The following is a 20,957-nucleotide window of genomic DNA, read 5'->3' on the forward strand; positions in this document are numbered from 1 at the left end:
ATACGAATGCTTGAGAGGAAAGAAATCGAGCATATGGCATATCAGGGTGTTTGGGTGTCTTGCACACGCCAAGGTCGACTCTGGACAGCTCAAGAAACATGATGATAGATCACAAGCACTGGTTCATCTTGGCATTGAACCTGGATCCAAAGCTCATCGACTCTACAATCAAAGCACTAGAAGAATAATTGTAAGTCGAGATGTGATCTATAATGAGAAGGAGTGTTGGAATTGGAAGGAAGCTAACAAGGAAGAACAGAGCGAACCTGATAAATTTTGGATGTCATGGTGTGTTACATTGGACGACGGACATGGTCCATTCGTGGTTGGAAAACAACAGGACGAAACTGCTGCTGAAGAGACTGACAGCAACTAGAACTTGTTCAAGTCAATTCATACATTGAACAAGTCGATCCTCAACAACCTAGGCGCTCAACACGTCAATCAACTCGTCTTAGCTATCTTGAAGACTACATATTACTGGCCGACATAGAGTGTGAGTTCCTACTCCTTGCACTCAATGACGAACCAATTAAGTTTTAAGAAGGCAGTAAACTTGTTCGATGGTGAAAAACTTGCACATACGAAATTGATTCTATCAAGGAGAACGAGACGTGGGTGTTAGTAGACAAACCAGCTGGAGTCAAAGTTATTGGCCTCAAGTGGATCTTTGAGATCAAAAGGAATGCAGATGGCTCAATCAACAAGTATAAATCAAGACTCGTGGCTAAAGGATATGTTCAAGAACATGGAATCGACTTTGAAGAGGTGTTTGCACAGTTGCTCGTATATAGACAATCAGAGTGCTATTCGTTTTAGCTGCTGCAAATGGATGGGAGATCCATCACTTGGACGTGAAGACAGTGTTCTTACATAGAGAATTGACAGAAGATGTGTACGTATCTCAGCCTGAAGGATTGAAAAAAAAGGGAGAAGAGCATAAGATTTTTAAACTTCGAAAGGCTTTATACGAACTAAGGCAAGCTTCACCAGCCTGGAACACGAAGCTTGATCAAGTATTAAAAGGTTTTAAAGTTTCAGAAGTGCTCCAAGGAAAGCTCAGTATACCGAAAGGAAGAAGGAAGCAAAATACTGATACTTGCCATATATGTGGATGATCTTTTTGTCACCGGAAACTCTTTGAAGACAATCACAGAGCTTAATGAATCTATGTCTCGACAGTTTGAGATGTCTGATCTTGGAAGACTCATGTATTATCTTGGCATTGAAGTGAAGCAGAGCTCAAAAGGAATTGAGATCAAGCAAGAAGCATATGCGCAAAGGATATTAGTGGAAGCAGGGATGGACACTTGCAATCCAACTCACATACCCATGGAATTTGGTCTGAAGTTGTCTAAGCACTTGAAGAAGTCGAGATTGATGCAACTCTCTATAGGCGAAGGATTGGATGCCTGAGATACCTATTGCACACGAGAGCAGGGTTATCATTCTTGGTTGGAATGTTAAGTAAGAACATGCATTCTCCACGTGAGTCACATGACAATGCGATGAAGTAGGTGCTAAGGTACTTGTGAGGCACAGTTGGATACGGTTTGGTGTTTAAGCATGGATGACCTCAAAGACTCATTGGGTACAGCGACAACAGTCACAAAACGGATCAAGATGATGGAAAGAGCACGACCGGGCATCTGTTTTGCTATGATACAATGCCACTAACTTGGTGTTCTCAGAAACAAGAAACAGTGGCTTTGTCATCCTGTGAAGCTGAATTCATGGATGCAATGGAAGCTGCGAAACAAGCGCTATAGCTCCAATAATTGTTGAGTGAAATCACAGGAAAAAAGTGTGTGAAGACAATATTATATTTTGACAACAAATCTGCCATTGCACTTACCAAGAATCCAGTGTTCTACCATCGAAGCAAACACATTCACAAACGATATCATTTCATTCGGGAGTGTGTTAAAAAGGAACAGATCAACGTTGAACACATTGCAGGAAGTGAGTAAGGCGCATACATCTTGACCAAGGCATTAGCAAGAATCAAGTTCAAAGAGATGAAAAAGCTGATTCGAGTTCAAGATCTTAGCAATGAAAGCTTGAAGCTTAAGGAAGAGAATGTTGGAGATAAGCTTCAACATCACTAAAAAGTAAGTCATGAAGAAAAGTAAATTATCCTTAAATATAATTAGGATAACTAAAGCTATTAGAATTAAGATAAAGGAAATTCTTAATTAAAGGTGTAATAGGATATAAGAAGAAATCTAGCTCATATATATATTATAATCATCGTGTGTGATGAATCACAAAAAATAATAACGTACATAAGGAATATAAGAGTTTGTGTTTAGTTTTTGAGAAGTTTTCTAAACATCAATAAAAAAAACTCTTAATTGAACTATTGCGTGCGTTCAAAACCAAGACTCGATTGAACACTTTCGTTCTCTAGTCACTTTAATATATTTCATAGTTTAGTGACTTTTTTGCGTGACTGCTAGGAGCATGAAATTTATATATTTAAAGGGTTGGAGTAAAAATACGTATATGAATTGTTACTCTTTCAGAAATTTGTGTAGACATACCGTGACCCTTCCTTTTGATCGTGAAATGATACGGTGTGACAATCATCAAAAAAAAATACACAAAGGAATATTAAAAAAAAAAAATTGAAAGATATGGGCACTTATTGAAAGCAAAGATCTCTGAATCATTGGGGGGACGGGTTAGTGGCATATGATTAAGTTTAATTGATGGCGACTTATTATTCTCCTTCGTTCTTTGTGATTGTCATTCTCATATATATTGTCGTCATCACATTTCTTCAAATGCCGAAAAGGCTAAAAATTTCATAAAAGAAAACAACTATTCTGTGTAACAAAGAATATCCGGTTTACCTATGTTCCATTAATAGGTCCCAAAAAACCCAATGGCGTAATTGGAGATTTTACCAAAAAAGTATTATGGATAATCGGTTTTTGTTAAGCATTTTAAATTTCTATAAGCGCGGTTCTGAAGTTGTGCACAAGCCTAAAATATTCCATGTCTCCTTTTTTTTTGTCAACTAGCATCTGTTACTAAATAATCAATAAAGCAAGCATCTATAAACTGGTGGCCGAATTACTTCTCGTAATAATATATAAAATCGTTTCTTTAAAAAGGTTTAAAAAATTCTTTAAAAAGGTTGGAATGTGTCAAATGGTCCTTACTCATGTCATGTCCCCTACCTTTGGGAACTTGCCATTTGTCGATTGAAATGTGGATGGAGGAAAATAACTCAGACCAATGACAATCTTTGCTCATTCTTGACTATTTTTGCATTAGAATGCATGAATCTTAATTAGATATACGTTCCTATTGCTTGAAAGTTGAGACCACCAAGTCCTTTTTTTTTTTTTGAACTGAAGACCACCAAGTCCTTTTGGTCCCATTTTTGCAAAGTATATATTTACAGCATTATATATATATATATGTATATTTTTTTGTTTAAAATTTATAATAACAAGGATCGGAGACGTACATGTATCAATAATTTTTAAAGTAAATTTTAAATGTGTGGATGAATTGATCGAATATAAATATTAATCTGATGTTAAAGTGTTTTTAAAATTTAAAGAATTAAAATATTTAAAAAGATATAACTTTTACTGACCATGGAATCACCACATGACATTTCCCGTACTTTGGTTTCACTCGTACGGTATCGGAAATTACTTTCCTATAGTCAGCTATCCTTTCACTACTCCAGCCCAAACATGATTAATTCTAGAATTCTAAACGGATGTGTAACGAAAAAGATAAATCAACTTTAGTGACATAAGTACCCAAATTAATCCTCTTAAGTCTTTTCATATATCACAACTTGAGATGTTACAGTAATGTAAAAATATGACCGGTCAGGTCTCAGGCTTTCAGCTAAAAGCCATTCATCCACAAAAACTAAATTGTCACATAAAGAGGTGATGTTGAGAGTCAACCCTCACGTACCAAAAATACAATAGTCTCGATTGTATCTTTTGGCTACATACAAACCGTTATATAAGATAACAAAGCGGTTAATAAGCTAGACTTAAAGCTCGGAAGTGAAACTGAAAAGAAATCATTTCATAGAAAAGATGAATGGTGGTAAAAGGCGCTTCTCACTAGACAAGGATGATGAAAACGAAACTAGGCTGGCTGAACCCACCGGTTAATTCTTCCCTAGAGATTCTAATGAACCCACTAAAATCTCGGAGAAGCTCGTCCACACATTCAAGATCGTTAACAGTTGAAACAAATCCTCTTCTTCCATGAAATTAGATCTTGACAGGCTTGTTAATGGACCAAACCGGAAATACTGAAATTAGTATGAATTTCAATATGAAATTCTTTGATTGTAAAGAAAAAAATATAATAATAATCTTTGCTACCATTCAAGGTGCAGTATCAAATACTCCTAAACAATATTTTTGGTTGCTTTAGGGTTCGATTGATTAAACATTTTAGAGTAAAACAGTGGGGTAAAATATTATATTATCTCTCAATTTCGCTAAGTTTTTTTGTTCTATTATCATAGTGATTTGCAAATGAAAGTAATTATTTATATTTTCTTTAATTTCGTCTAACTTTTCTTTTTAATTATGATATTAGTTTTTAAGGATAAATGTATTCTATGGTTAGACTTTCTCTATATATTTAAATAGACCGAAAGTAAGGGCATATATCCATATCGGTTTGGGTATTTAGAAAACTTGGTTCGGTTTCTGAAACAAAAGTTTCCAAACAAATTTGGAAACCAACTAATATCCAAAGTAATTTTGGATCCCATTATGTTCTGGTTTCTCGGTTAATTCAGGATATTTCTTTTTTGTCATCAATTTTTACAGATTCAAACTGACTATGTAAACCAATCTGGTTAATTCGGGATAAAATATCAAAAATGGTGTTTTGGATTAAATATCAGACTTTTCATGTTTTTGAATAATTCATATAATTTTAAATATCCGGATAAAAATATTTTAAGATTATAGTTAATATTTATAAGTATATAAACTATATTATACAAATTTGGGTATTCATTTGATTCTCTGTTTGGTTTTGGGTTTTCAGTTCTAAAGATATATGATCTACTTAGATAATTGACAAAACCCATACCCAAACCGATCCTCGTTGTTCAGTTGGATTCGGCTCTTTGGTTCTCGAGGAATGTGCCCATACCTAGTTTAACTCAATCCAGCTGGTCCGTTTTTACAAACACTGCTTATGAGTCAAAAGATAAGGGTTCAGAACTATACAAAGTGATATATACAAAAGTTGGATGTACAATGATATTATCATAATAAATTGTAAAATTCTTTTTAGTTTCTAATAAATGCACCTTTTGTCAAAAAATCATACAAACATGGTTTAAGATTTATTCTGATTTTAGATAAATAAAATATAATGATAACAAAGAATATATGTGAATACATGGATAACATATTTTCATTTGGTAAGTTATTTAGGTTAACTTTACCAAAAGAAATTACAGTCAAGAGAGATTAATCGTAATATACAACATTTCCAAGGATCGGAAGAGGAATTACGATATAAACTCTATAAATTAATACTCTATAAATTAATAAACAGCATAAATTAATAAATTTTTTCGTTCCTAAGTTGGGCCGATTCAAAATATGACACAAATCGATAAAATAATAAGATAATATTTTCTTTAGAAATTCCTATGTAAATATGGTTACATTATAATAATAAATTAATATAAGTACAAACCAACCATTATATTGTTTGTATATATTCACCATGGATCATCTTTATATTTTCTTAACATTTAATATATTTTGATAAGATTTAGTAAATTATATCTAAAACCACATTTGAATTCTATGAAACATATTTTATACACACCAAATAATATAATTAAACTAATATACATGTCGAATTTCATAAAGTTAATTAATCTATATATACTAAAATCAAATATTTTTCTTATTTTAGGAAAAAATAAATTTTCAAATAGAAAAATGTAAAACAAGAAACTTTTTGTAAATTAATCTCTATAAATTAATAAAATACGGAAATCCCAATATTATTAATTTATAGAGTTTTTACTATAATTATCCATATACTTTTGATTTTTTTCGGATTTACAAACATTTTTCTCGAATTCCTTCAATCCTGGTCCAAATCATCGGTTTTTTCAAACATGAATATTTGATTTATAGATCGCCTTCAAATTATTTGAATCATGTTTGCATTAATTTTGTGGTGTGTATGAAAAATATAAATGATAAGTTACACAATAATATCGACTGTTATGAATAATGTGGATTGCTAGTAACCATACCAAGGAGTAACCGACCAAGTAGGATGCGTCCAGGCCCAAGTCCAAGACCGCATCCGGATAGGAGAGAGAGGCGGCCAATGTGTGGACCGACCTTAGGGATTAGAAGTTTCCTTTTCCCTTTCATGTTTATCTTTAAGGATATTTCCTATTTCCTTTTAGCTTAGGATTTGTACTTTTTCCTTTTATCCTTATCTTGTAATCCCCTATATAAGGGAATACTTTGATTCAAGTAATAACACACGATTTCCCCAATTATTCACAACACGTTATCAGCACGATAGCCTCTAAATCCCTGAAACCTAAATCAAAACCTAAAAAGCCTAAACCGGCGACTCAACCTAAAACCCTAGACGTTCCCTGTTCGTTCTAAAACCTTGACGTCCTCAAGACCGAACGTCCTCAGCTTCCTGATCGCGTCCTCAGCTCGCACACGAGAAGAACGCGTCCATCCGAGAGGACCTCGCACCCGAGACAGCTCGCATCCGTCCTCAGCTCGCGTCCGACTACATCCGCGACCCGATAGGAGGCAGCAAGCGTCCATTCGTCTCAGCTCGAAGTTTCATCCATTCTCAGGTGGTCCGGTTCTATACCTCTACAAAACAAAGGTATAAACATAAAATCTGAGAACCTAGATAAAGAACATAAACCCTAAATCCATTATTATGGAAACTATGCTCATGATGAAACCTAAAAGAAACTTCAAGATTAAAATCGACAAATCTTAAAACTAGAAAGATATATGATTCCAACTAGAACATGATTGTATGTTTGATTGATTAAATCTGAAACATGACAAACCCTAATGAAGGAATCGAAAACCCTAAACCCTAAAGAAGCTAGAATCCGATTTTTAGATTGTTCTTGCTTGCTTGATTTCTTGTTTGATCTGAGGTTTAGGATTGTTAGATTGTTTGAAATAATCAAGCTAAGTATACAAATACTTATGGCCTTGAAACCTTAACATAAGATTGATAGAATTTAAAAGATTGAAACCCTAAGTAATATAAAAGAAGTAAGTATAGTTTTGATTGCTTTACATGAATCCAAACATGGTATTGCATTCATAACTGATTATAACAAGATCGACCAGCATATAGATCACATGAACTTAGGTTGCTTGCATTAGTAAACCTATATAGCAGTGTGGCTTATGATTGATAGCACCATGGTCGATTAGTATTGTTTGAATATCATGAATGCGTAAGACATGTTGTGGCCGAGCTTGCTTATTATCCTGCGGCCACATGATCACATTGTGAATCTAAAACCTTAAATGATAATGTGATTCAGATGTCGAAAATAGCAAACAGAGACTATGCAGCCCTTAATCTCTCCGGAGACAATTACTTGCAGTGGGCGCTAGATACAAGGATCAGTCTAAAGTCTAAGGGACTTGGTGATACTATCACCGAGGACAACAATGAGAATGAAAAGAATAGATACAGGGCCATAAGCTTTATGCGCCATCATCTCATTGAAGGTCTTAAAGATCAGTACATGACAATTGAAAATCCACTAGATCTTTGGATTGCTTTAAAGCATAGATATGATCACCAAAAGATGGTGTTGCTTCCAAAGGCAAGGCACAACTGGATGCATCTAAGATTCTTAAACTTCAAGTCAGTGGATGAGTACAATTCAGCCTTGTTCAAAATAGTTTCAATACTAAGGCTTTGTGGTGAAGAAGTATCCGATATGATGATGCTTGAAAAGACCTATACGACTTTCAATCAGTCGAATTCAGTGTTGCAAGAGCAAGATAGAACAAAAGGTTTTGCCACATATACTGATCTGATCTCGTGTCTACTTTTGGCTGAGGCAAACAATGAGCTCCTAATGAAGAATAGTGGGGCCAGACCGGTCGGGGCAGCACCATTACCCGAAGCCCATGCGGTTGAAAAGAAAGATCCCAAAGAGACTTACTACGCCCAAGACAACAGGAGACCACACGGCAATGGCCGTGGTGGGTACAAGAGGCGTGGGCGTGAAAACCAGAACGGCCGAGACAGCTACTCGACCGGCCGAAAAGGAAACCACAATAACCGTGGTCGTGGTTCCAATTACGGCCGAGGTCGAGGCAGTTATGGCCGCGGACGAGGTGGCATATCCAAACCATCTTACACGTCCAAGTCAGTATGCCACAGATGCGGGATGGACAACCATTGGGCCAAGAATTGTAGAACTCCGAAACACTTGTGCGACCTCTACCAAGAGAGCCTCAAGAACAAGAATCCGGAGGCAAACATGATCCAAAAAACCGGTCATGATGACAAAGGACATGGATATGATGCTGACAAAGAATCCGACCAAGATGATCTAATGGACTTTGAGACTTCTGATTGTCTAAAGGACTAGTTTTCGAATCACTTGTCTTATTGCTTTATGTTTTTGATTTGGTGTTTTTATTTTGTGTTATGATATTTATAATAAAGAAAGTTTTAAAGATCTTATGTATGGCATAACCGGCTTGGCCATCCCGGAATAGGAATGATGTGAAAATTGATGATGAATTTACAAGGGCACACGTTTAAAGGAGTGATCCCACAAAATCTCACATGTGCAGCATGTGCACAAGGGAAACTCATAACTAGGCCATCACCAGCCAAGGTTAATAAAGAAACCTTAAACTTTCTGGAAAGGATCAAGGAGACATATGTGGCCCAATACACCCACCTTGTGGGACGTTTAGATAGTTCATAGTCCTTATTGATGCATCGACCAGATGGTCGCATGTATGGCTACTATCCACACGGAACCTAGCCTTTGCACGGCTGCTTGCTCAGATGATAAGGCTGAGAGCACACTTTCCAGACTTCCCTCTTAAGACTATACGTCTAGACAATGCTGGTGAATTCACGTCCGAAGCGTTTAATGAATACTGTATGTCCATGGGGATAAGAGTAGAACACTCCGTGGCACATGGCCATACACAGAACGGCTTGGCCGAATCCTTGATTAAACGTATCCAGCTGATAGCCCGGCCATTGCTAATGAAGTCTCAACTTCCGGTATCAGCATGGGGACATGCGGTTTTACATGCAGCAGAACTGATTCGCATCAGGCCATCTAGTGAGCATAGATATTCACCATCCCAACTACTTACGGGTCATGAGCCAGACGTGTCCCACATCAAGACATTCGGATGTGCCGTCTACGTTCCAATTGCTCCACCACAGAGAACTAAGATGGGACCACAGAGGAGGATGGGAATATACGTAGGATATGATTCTCCAAGCATTATAAAGTATCTTGAGCCAACAACCGGTGATTTGTTTAAGGCCAGATACGAAGACTCACAGTTTGATGAGTCCACATATCCGTCCTTAGGGGGAGATAACAGCCGGTTGATCATTAAAGATTTAGAATGGTTTAGACCATCCATATCTTGGCAAGATCCTCGGACTAAAGATTGTGATATAGAAGTCCAAAAGATTATACATCTTCAAGAGCTAGCTAATCAACTGCCAGATACATTTGCTGACCCAAATAGAGTAACAATATCACACATCCCGGCTTGTAATGCACCTATATGATTAGACATCCAGAATGGACAATGTCAAGTGGCTACAGAGTCTAAGCAACGTTTAAAACGTGGTAGATCAATTGGTTCCAAAGACAAACAGCCTCGGAAGTCCATGAGAGGTGCTGGATCCGAGAGCATCAAGGAAACCGTCCAGGACATAGATGGACCGGCCGAGCCGACCAGAACGGTCGAGACAAGTGAGCCGGCCACACCCGATGATCCGGTCGTTCCTCATAGTGAGGTCCGGGACGCTGGACTTCACGGGACACAAGAGCCGGACAACCAAGAGATCTCTATAAACCATGTAATGTCTGGAAAACAATGGAACAGAAAAGATATCAACGTTGATGATTTGTTTGCATATAAGGTAGCACTTGAGATCATGGATAAAGGTGAGGATCTAGAACCCACGTCCATACAAGAATGCATGCTAAGATCAGATTGGATCAAATGGAAAGAAGCTATAAACGTGGAGTTAGAATCATTGAGAAAGAGAGGCGTCTTTGGCCCTATAATCTTGACACCAAGAGATGTCAAACCAGTGGGATACAAATGGGTCTTTGTAAGGAAGAGAAACGAGAGAGGAGAAGTAGTGAGATACAAAGCACGGTTTGTAGCACAAGGATTCTCACAAAGACCAGGAATAGACTATGAGGAGACTTACTCCCCTGTGGTGGATGCAACTACATTGAGATATCTAATCAGTCTGGCCGTGAAAGAGAACATAGATTTACGCCTAATGGATGTAGTAACTGCATACTTATACGGACCACTGAATAATAAAATTCATATGAGAATTCCAGAGGGTATTGAGCTCAAAGATAAGAGAGGTTCTCGAGAACAACATTGCATTAAGTTGAATAAAGCCTTATACGGTTTAAAGCAATCAGGTCGAATGTGGTACAATAGGTTATCCGAGTACCTAGTGAAAGAGGGTTATAAGAATGATCCAATAAGTCCATGTATATTCATAAAGAAATTCGACAGCAAGGGCTTTGTGATAATGTCAGTTTATGTGGATGACCTGAATATAATAGGAACCCCTGGAGAGAACCGTTGAGTGTTTAAAGAAAGAGTTCGAGATGAAAGACTTAGGGAAAACTAAGTTCTGTTTGGGATTACAGTTTGAGTATATGGAGAAAGGAATCCTTGTGCACCAAGAAACTTATACAGAAAAGATACTCAAGCAATTCAATATGGACCAGGCTCACCCCTTGGCGAGTCCTATGATCGTGAGGTCCTTAGACCTTGAGAAGGATCCATACGGACCTAAGAAGCCGGACGAGGAAGCACTCGGACCGGAGGTGCCTTATCTAAGTGCCATTGGGGCCTTAATGTACTTGGCTAGTCACACTAGACCGGACATCAGCTTTTCCGTGAGCTTACTATCTAGATTTGGTTCATATCCGACCTTAAGGCACTGGAACGGAGTGAAACATCTGTTCAGATATCTGCAAGGGACAAAGGATCTCGGTTTGTTCTACACCAACCGGCCAGGAGAGAGTTTGGTGGGATATGCAGATGCTGGCTACTTATCCGACCCACACCAGGCTAGATCTCAAACAGGTTATGTGTTTATAAACAGTGGAGCCGCAATATGCTGGCGTTCTACTAAGCAAACCTTAGTGGCCACATCATCCAATCACGCCGAGATCATAGCCATATATGAGGCAAGCCGTGAGCTTGTTTGGTTGAGGAACATGACCGGCCATGTCTTAAGAGAGAGTGGTCTGGCCGTGGGACAAGAGAAGGAGGAGCCAATGATCATCTACGAGGACAATGCAGTGTGCATTGCTCAGCTCAAGGAAGGATACATCAAGGGAGACAGGACAAAGCACATCCTGCCCAAGTTCTTCTTCACCCACGACTTGCAGAAGGCAAAGGAGGTTCAAGTAGTTCAAGTTCGATCCAGTGACAACTCAGCCGACCTCTTCACCAAGTCTCTGCCAACCTCAACGTTCAGGAAGCTGGTTAATCAGATAGGGATGCGCCGGCTGAAGGATCTTCAGTGATGCCTTCATCAGGGGGAGTGTCATGCGTTGTACTCTTTTTCCTGTCTATGGTTTCCATTTTTCCCACCTTGGGTTTTTGGTTTTCCTAGAGAGGTTTTAACGAGGCAACATCGTGCATGATACGAGCCCATATGGTTATAGCATCCAAGGGGGAGTGTTATGAATAATGTGGATTGCTAGTAACCCTACCAAGGAGTAACCGACCAAGTAGGATGCGTCCAGGCCCAAGTCCAAGACCGCATCCGGATAGGAGAGAGAGGCGGCCAATGTGTGGACCGACCTTAGGGATTAGAAGTTTCCATTTCCCTTTCATGTTTATCTTTAAGGATATTTCTTATTTCCTTTTAGTTTAGGATTTGTACTCTTTCCTTTTATCTTTATCTTGTAATCCCCTATATAAGGGAACACTTTGATTCAAGTAATAACACACGATTTCCCCTATTATTCACAAGATTTTCAGGAGACCCTCAAAATTGCAAAGACGAGATCATTCTTATAGGAAGAAGTCCAAATATCTGAAATAATTGATCAAACATGGGGCAAGTTATCTACGAGCGTTTAGAGCATAACAACGTTAGGTCAAATGGGGGAGATGGTGCCATATACATTAGATGGCTTATGGAAAGAATATGATATATATTTTCGTGACATAGTTGGTTCAACACTTGATAGTTTCAATGGATCGGTGAGGGCATATTAACAATATAAGATGCAACCTCATACTTTTGCATACTGATACTGAATTAGAGATTCTCATTTGGGAAATGGAATATTGTATGATTACATTTCAATAAACGAAAGTAACTCTTGGAATATTGTATGAGTAACATTTCAATATTGTACGAACCACACATGAATGATTGTTTTGATCTTAATTGATTAAAGCTATGGTTCTGAAACTATACTTTTTAACAGGCTTTCACCATGTTACCTTGCAGATGTTGAGTCATCAGACACACTGTCCCATTTTATAAATTCACGTGATTGTCATGCTATCTACGATATATTTACATGTCGACATTCTATTCAATAAAGTCTGTTTTTGTTTTGACAACTATTTATTAAAGTCTTTATGGCAACATGTACGCGTTAATGCATATGCAAATGGATATGCATGTTCGTTTTTATTATGTGCCTTGTCTTTTATATATTTTTGTTGGCCATGTTTAGATTCGAGGAATAAACACAGGATTTTGTGTTGGTTGTTCTGGAGGCATCTTATATTATACCCTTTAATCATTTGTACTGTGAATATGCTTGATTTGGTAGGCAATTATATCTCAGAACTTTACACCAAAAAAAAATATATATATATATATATATCTCAGAACAAATAGATTTTGTGGACGGAAAAGTGAATTAAAACTTTCAAAAGTTTATACGAATTTCTGGAAGCACCAAAGCATAATTCCAACATAACTACCTTTTCTACTTTTTGAAATAAAATAGTAAAATATTTGACCTTTGTCATGATCTTACAATCAGCATCATCTTGACGTTATTTATAAATTTATAACTGACGCCAAAAAACAACCAACCCATGAGAATCAAAGTTTGATAGTTTGATTTTTGGGAGAATTTGCAAGATGACCAAGTTTGAAAAGGAAATTAAGTGCAAAATATTGATTTTGACATAATTAAGTCCATAACAATTATGTCAAGTTTTATCCGATGCTATTTTTTTTTTGTTCAAGTTGCCGGTAATAGAGAGAAGAAATTGATGACATCAACAATTTGACACTCCACAATTAGTTATCACATGTAATACAACCAACACTACAAACTTCTTTTCCACATAAATATGCATCTGATTTTTCTATACCATATCGCTGAAATATAATAGGATTTCAAATCCACTCACATCTAGTAAATACTAAACTTTACTCCAAACCTCAGCTCCTAAATAATAAATCATAAACTTTAAACATCACCCTTCCATCTAAACCCTAAACCCTAATTACTGAACCCTAAATCCAAATATAAACCTCAAACCCCAATTATCAAAATCTGAAAATAGTATATATTAAACTAAATCCAGACCTAATTTTGAATAGTATAGGACTCCAATCCAACACACAACTCCTCAATGCTGAACTCATACCTAAATTTTGAATACTAAACCCAAAAGAGAATTTGTATTCCCTACCCACAACATATACCCTATTTGCACTCTATACCCTATTTCCCCCCAATTTTTTTCCCCCCATCATCACCATTTTCCCTCAACTCTATGGTATCTCACTTCTTTTTGGATATTGAGCTAATTTACTCAACCCAAAAATGCTATCACTAAACCCAAATCTAAACCCCCACCTTCCAAATACTAAACCCTAAATCCTAATCACTAAACCATAAACCCAAGCATAGACTCTAAACTCAAATAGAATGAAACAAAATACATAGTATAGTACAAACTGGTGAGTAAAATAGAACACTCTTTATTAATCGTCAATGGAACATACATAATACAGTCACTAAACCCAAACTTCAACCCCCACCTTCCAAATACTAAACCCTAAATCTTAATCTCTAAACCCTAAACCCAAGTATAAACGCTAAACCCAAGTAGTATAGAACAAAATACATAGTATAGTACATTTAGTTGAAAACTAGAAATTGCTAAATAATGAATTTATCAAACAATCCATGGTGATAGTAATACTGATTGTATATGTGTAGGTGACATGTATAGAGTAACAAGAAATATATATGTTTGTCAATGTAAGTGAAAAGTAAAGATGTAAGTGTTATTCCATTTCTTGTGAATGGTACAATAATACAAGAACCGTAGCATACTATTTAGTTTGGTACTTGCGAATGGTACAAAAATATAAGAATTGCACTAGATTATAATTTTCTTTCACTACATATAGTATAGTCGGCGAGTTCATCTTCTTCACATCTTCCTCTTTTTGCAAACATGGTGATACATGCATGCACTGGTCCAGCGTAATTATTCTTCACCATACCATATCAATACAGCATACTATAACAATTTAAATAACAATGAAAAAATCAAGATCAACAACACTAAAGAAACTCAAAAAAAGAAATCATGATGTCACCTCGTCGTTTTCTACGGTGACATCTTCTCTTCCAAACTCAATTCCACAAACCAAGAATCCATGCTCTTTCTTCGTCTTGAGATGAAGTGGTTTGTGTTCGTATGTATGAAAAAAAAACAAAGATTGGAGAAGAAGAGGAAGAAGAAGAAGAAAAGAAATAGATATGCACCAATGATAATCATAATTTATTAAATCATTTCTTTAATATTTATTTTAATAAATAATTTTTCGCAAGTTGCACATGTTGAATTGAAGGGTAATATAACATTATTACATAAAATATATATATTGTAGATAAAAGTTAGAGGTTTTAGTTATCTAATGAATTATAATTTGTTTGAAGGTTATACAGTCCAATTCCCTTTGATTTTTCTAGTTTCTAGAATATTTTTAAGTTTTTGTTTTTTCCAAAAACCATTTTTTACCCGATCAAACTTTTTGATAAATGGTTTTCTGAAAATTAAGAAAACTAATTTTTAAATAACTGTCAATTTCTAAACAAAAAACAAAAATCAACTTTTTCTAGTTTTCTTGCTATAAACTTTTTTTACATTTATGCATTATTACAAATATAACTTACGTAAGGCATTTTGGTACTATGATATGGATAATACGTAACACACTTTACCTAAGGCATTCTTGATTGCTAATAATAATCCCTGAGCACATCTATATAATAGCTAAGGCACACGTAAGGCATATTACATCTTTTCTTAATATAACACAGCTTAGTTATACTAAAATTATAACAATATTGAATAATATTATAGGAAATACTAAAATTATAACAATATTGAATAAAATTATCACAAGTTTTTATTTAATATAGTAAATTACATTTATGCTAACCATAAAAATCTTTATTTTACTAAAACTATTATTATATTTGAATGTTATTTTTGTATAATAATAAACTGATGTAAAAAAATAACTCCTATATTTATCAATAAAATAAACTTAATCATTCGAAGTTAGTCATCACAAAAAAAAATATTTTTGATACATATAAGCTATATTTCCTATTTTTTGGTTTTACTTAGTATTGCAAAAACCAAAAACTAAAAACAAAAATCTAATATCACCATTCAAATTTTTTAAAAATCTAAATCTACTGCAAAACTAAAAACCAAAAATTTAAAACTAAAAGCTAAAATCCAAAAACTAAAAACCAAAAACCAAAATCTAAAAACCAATAAAACAACCATCATAAAAATGTTGAGTCAAACCGTTCGCATATGGGTCCACTAATTCAAAAATCTGGATGTACTAGGCCCATATAATTATGTGATCTTGTATCTTAGGAGGTGTTATTGGTTTATATATTTTGATTTATTTAGAAATCCATACAATATTTATAAATCCAAGTAAAGTATACAAATTTTTAAATTCTCTCGGATTAATATTTACAAATCCAGAGGTTTTCCCTCGGATTTGAGCCTTTGTATTTTTAACAAATAATTTTGCATTTAAATACATTATGAAATCAAATCTATTAGTAAATCCGTATGATTGAATAACACTTGATTTGAATTACAATTTATAAATCATTAAACGAATAACATGTGATTTTAATACATATTTTAAAATTATAGAACCAATAACACTAGATTTAGTTTAGATTTTTAAATCCATCAAAATACACCAACCAATAACCCCTACTATTAACACTAGAGTATACCATCTCGAATAACCTTATAGCCCTATAGTGTGACTACAACACTAGAGTATACCATCTCGAATAACCTTATAGCCCTATTAATACAGAGAAATACTTTAAAATCTAGTAAACCTATATTAATTAATAATATTGGAACTAGGATAATTTATTGATTTATGAAGTTTAATTAAAAATCCTCTTAAATTTATATATGTAAACATATGTATATTTGTAAGATAATAAGAATAATTGATCTCACCGTTTATACAATGTTTAAATTTTAGAGTCTTGGCTTTCATATTATTTTTATTATATTATTTTGTATATATCAGATATATACTAAATATGTTTTTTTTTATAATCTGGTTAAATATTATCTAAATATTATGAAGTGTTAATTGTTTTTGAAAACACACTTCGTTGTAAATAGAAAACAAATACTACAATGTTTTTATATTTCTATAAATTGTACATGTATGTTAATAATTTTATGATTTTACCGAAACCATATTCTACATAATTTATTTCTAAAAAATATCAACTTATCATTTTCTATTTATGCCATATTTTAATCCCTTTAATTGAGAACCAAATTAATTTATTATATTTATTAATTAATATAATATTAATTTATAGAGTTTAATTAGGCTTAATTTTTGGGTCGGCCAATTCGATTGACATCATATTATTAGTATACTAATGAAAATGCATAATTCTTGTATATAAGTTCATGGTATATAGTCAAGATGTTTACGTTCTTAATGTTGTTGACGAATCGGACTCATGAAACTTTTTTCATTCAAAAAAATGAAACATCAACAGTATTACTGCATGCAAAATAATCATCAACTAGATTTTGATCAGCACAGTCGTGCGGGTGTTACCAATTGTGAAGGTAGTTGAGGATCAGTGGTTTGTTGTAAATGCAGCTTGATGTAATAACTTGATGAAACTCATGAAATTGATATCGAGAAATAAGACCAACCAAATTACTTTAAAGAATAATAAAACCAGAATAAAGTTTAAGACAATATTATTCTTTTTATTACTCTGTTTTGTATCAATATCCAGTAGATTTGATCTGGTTTAATGTGTTTTATTGTGTTTTTGATTCTTACTTGAAACTGTTATTTCTGTGTGTTTACGTATAGTTTTGATTCAGATTTATGTGGGTTTTGATACTCATGAGTTCTACTTCTATCTGCCATTGGATTGAGGGTTTTTTTCGTTCCTGATGAATCATATTCGTTGTATTGATTGTGTTATTACAGTTCAAATGAGTAATAGATTTTGACTTATGGCTTATGTTGGTATTCCTTATAATATTGAGTATTTTTTTTGTTTGTTCACATTTATTATGCTTGGACTGTTTGTTTTTGCCTTTGGACCCGTGTTTTTTTTACATGGTATTTGTTGTGTTGAAAATGATTTTACAATGTGCTGAGTTGAAATAGTTTCATTTTAGGTTATTATCTTAGGGGAATATAACTTGTTTGATGTATTGGTTTGCTTAAAAGCTAATGTCTGAGACTTGATTAATTTAATCATTTTTTTGGCTAAGACATGAAGCTGGTTAATCTGATAATCAGTTTTTTAATATGTCAGTTAGGATGTTATTTCTAATATAAATATTTTTTTTCCTTGAAGCAAAGGTTTCCTAATCTCGTAAAGAATACAATACACTTCTATAAGATCATGCTACATTACAGTACTTCTACAATAACATGTTTGATGTTTTGATACGCCTCATTGATACAAGTAAATAATTACAACATGAAATGTAAGGTTTATTGTTATCATAGTGCAATGAGCTTTAGTGTCTTATGTTATTTAGTTTTCAAAATATCCAATGAGCTTTATTGAACAAACGCATGACTAAGAGCATCTCCAACCCATTGCTATTTTCACCTCTATAATAGCATTTAGAGGTGAAATTGCTCCAACCCACCTCTATTTTTTCCTCTATAATAGAGATCTCTATTTTAGCATCTCCAACCCACCTCTATTTCTACCTCTATAATAGCATTTAGAGGCAAAATCACTCCAACCCATCTCTATTTTTGCCTCTAAAATAGAGATTGCTATTTTCTCCTCTATTTATAGGGGAAGAAATAGCATTCCTCTATATTTTGCTCTATATGTAGAGATCTCTATTTTAGAGAAATACATTGGAGTAAAACCCATCTCTATTATAGGATTCCTCTATTTTAGAGGTAAAAATAGAGAAATACATTGGAGATGGTCTTATAGAGGAAGAAATAGCATTCCTCTATTTTTTACTCTATATTTTAGAGATTGCTATTTTAGGGGAATACATTGGAGCATATCTCACCTCTATTATAGAGTTCCCTATTTTAGAGGTGAAAATAGCAAACCAATACATCAAACAAGTTATATTCCCCTAAGATACAATAACATGGTGGATAAGAAAAGTATTACAAAAAACTATTACTGAAGAAGATCATTACCCATACGAGATACAGCCATACCTCTGAAACAAAAAGAAAAAGGGTTAGAAATGTTCTTGGGAATTAATTGAAATGAATAATTAAATATCTAAAAGTGCACAGTATAATCTATTAGGATTATCTGTTTGTATGAAATATTGCTTTACTATTTAGGATTGGATTTGATATTAAGGGAGCGACTGGTTTTCCCGCTACCATCCGCAAACGCAGCTTTTGCGGTTGGTAGCGGTTGTCGGTGGTTTGCAACAATCACTCAAATCGTTTTAAACCGTTTCAAACCGCTCCGAATCTCATAAATTCAAAAGCTGGCTCCAGCTAGCGTTTGCGGTTGCGGGAGGGTAAAATTTTTTTCTTTTTTTCAATATATATACAAAAGTAAAAATATTTAATAAAAAATTTAAAATTGAAATTATGAAAATATTAAAATATATCTATTATATTTTAATTAATATTATAAATTTTTTTAATAAAAGCAATTTCAATAAATTTTCAAAAATTAAAATTATAACTTTCTAAATATAAATTTTATATTTATTATAATTTTATGATTTTTGATATTTTTATAATTATATTAAATGTAAATATTGTTAATTTATTATGTGACTGTTACCGCATTAGGTAGTTAACCAGTCATAAGTCACCCGTAAAAGCTGCGTTTGCGGGTGGTAGCGGGAAAACCAGTCGCCCCCTAAGTTAGTTGTGAGTGAAAAATGCCTAATTCTGAAAAATATTGGCAATATTTGGTGTACTTTAATTAAAAAATCGTTTTGTATATAATACAGTATTTGGTATACACAAATGCAAATTTGAATTGTATAGAATGTAGAATTTGGTTTATATGTAACCGGTTCGGTTACAAACTGTAATTTGGTTTATAACGTGTAGAATTTGTTTATATGACAAATTAGAAGTGAAGTTATGATGATCGTATTAAAGATTGGAAAATTTCATTTTCAATAAAGTAAATTGAAAATGTTGGTCATGGTTGTGTAACAGGTTCATAAGCATTTTCATTCTATCTAGTTTAAAGTTTGTAAGTAGTTTTGTTTTGTATTGTCTGATTTGACCAACTTGACCTCTTCAATTAAATACAGTTCCTATTATGTTGTATACACTCGTACAAGTTTTAGGTGTTATAGTAGTTTGAGGGGTGATTTAACTATTTAGACTATAAATAAAGTGATATATTATAACATCTAAGAGTTTGTTAAATGACTAAAATAATGAGAGTTCTAGGTTTTAGTTTAAAAGGAATGGCATTTTTAGTAATATTCCACATGAAATTGAGGTTATTTTCAATGTGTACTTTTCTTTTAATAGATAACTAGATTTTAACCCCCATGTCCATGCATATATTTTTCCATTTTATAAATGTGTTTGATATTATAAAAAATATTTTAAATATATAATTTCCATTTTAGTGTTATATATTATGTAACTCTATAATATTGTTGTTTATATTTCTTATTCAGCATTATTAATACATAGTGATTTGTTTACTATATTTACTTTGTTATTAATTTTTTTTACGTACTAATATATTTTTGAGTTAGGTACAATAAAATAACAGTATGAAATAATCAAATAGAGAACTTCCTTCAAAATATTTTTTTATTTAAATGCATATAATATATTTTAAATTTTTATTTATATTATAGAAAATAAATATGCTTAAGATAGTTTATATTTAACATATATCATTTTAGTATTTTACAGGATTTATAAGTAAAAACATTGTTTTGTTTAAATAATATAGCCCTATTGGTTTAGTAAATTTTATACATAGTATTATCTATCATATTATTTTAGTAATTTTTATTGATATAATATATTTTTGGATGTTATGATATTATCTTTTATCCTCTTTTCTAAATTAAGACTTCAAAATATTAGATTGCTTTACTTTTTACAACATATATACTTAGTGTTTTTGTGGTGCATTTCAAAAA

At 33.6% G+C, this 20,957-nt stretch overlaps 1 protein-coding gene across 1 annotated transcript; it reads left to right on the top strand.

Annotated features, from left to right (window-relative positions):
• The first annotated feature begins 6,758 nt into the window (after positions 1 to 6,758).
• On the top strand, positions 6,759 to 16,024 carry LOC117128602. The gene has a single exon (XM_033281380.1). It carries the CDS (start codon positions 7,574 to 7,576, stop codon positions 8,636 to 8,638), a length of 1,065 nt encoding a protein of 354 aa, XP_033137271.1. The 5' UTR covers positions 6,759 to 7,573; the 3' UTR covers positions 8,639 to 16,024.
• Positions 16,025 to 20,957: the final 4,933 nt, after the last annotated feature.

The sequence above is a fragment of the Brassica rapa genome, chromosome A09 (genome assembly GCF_000309985.2).
Source record: "Brassica rapa cultivar Chiifu-401-42 chromosome A09, CAAS_Brap_v3.01, whole genome shotgun sequence".
Classification (NCBI taxonomy): Eukaryota; Viridiplantae; Streptophyta; class Magnoliopsida; order Brassicales; family Brassicaceae; genus Brassica; species Brassica rapa.

Coding starts and splice junctions, on each gene's coding strand:
- LOC117128602 (XM_033281380.1), top strand. CDS start 7,574: ATGTCGAAAATAGCAAACAGAGACTATGCAGCCCTTAATCTCTCCGGA.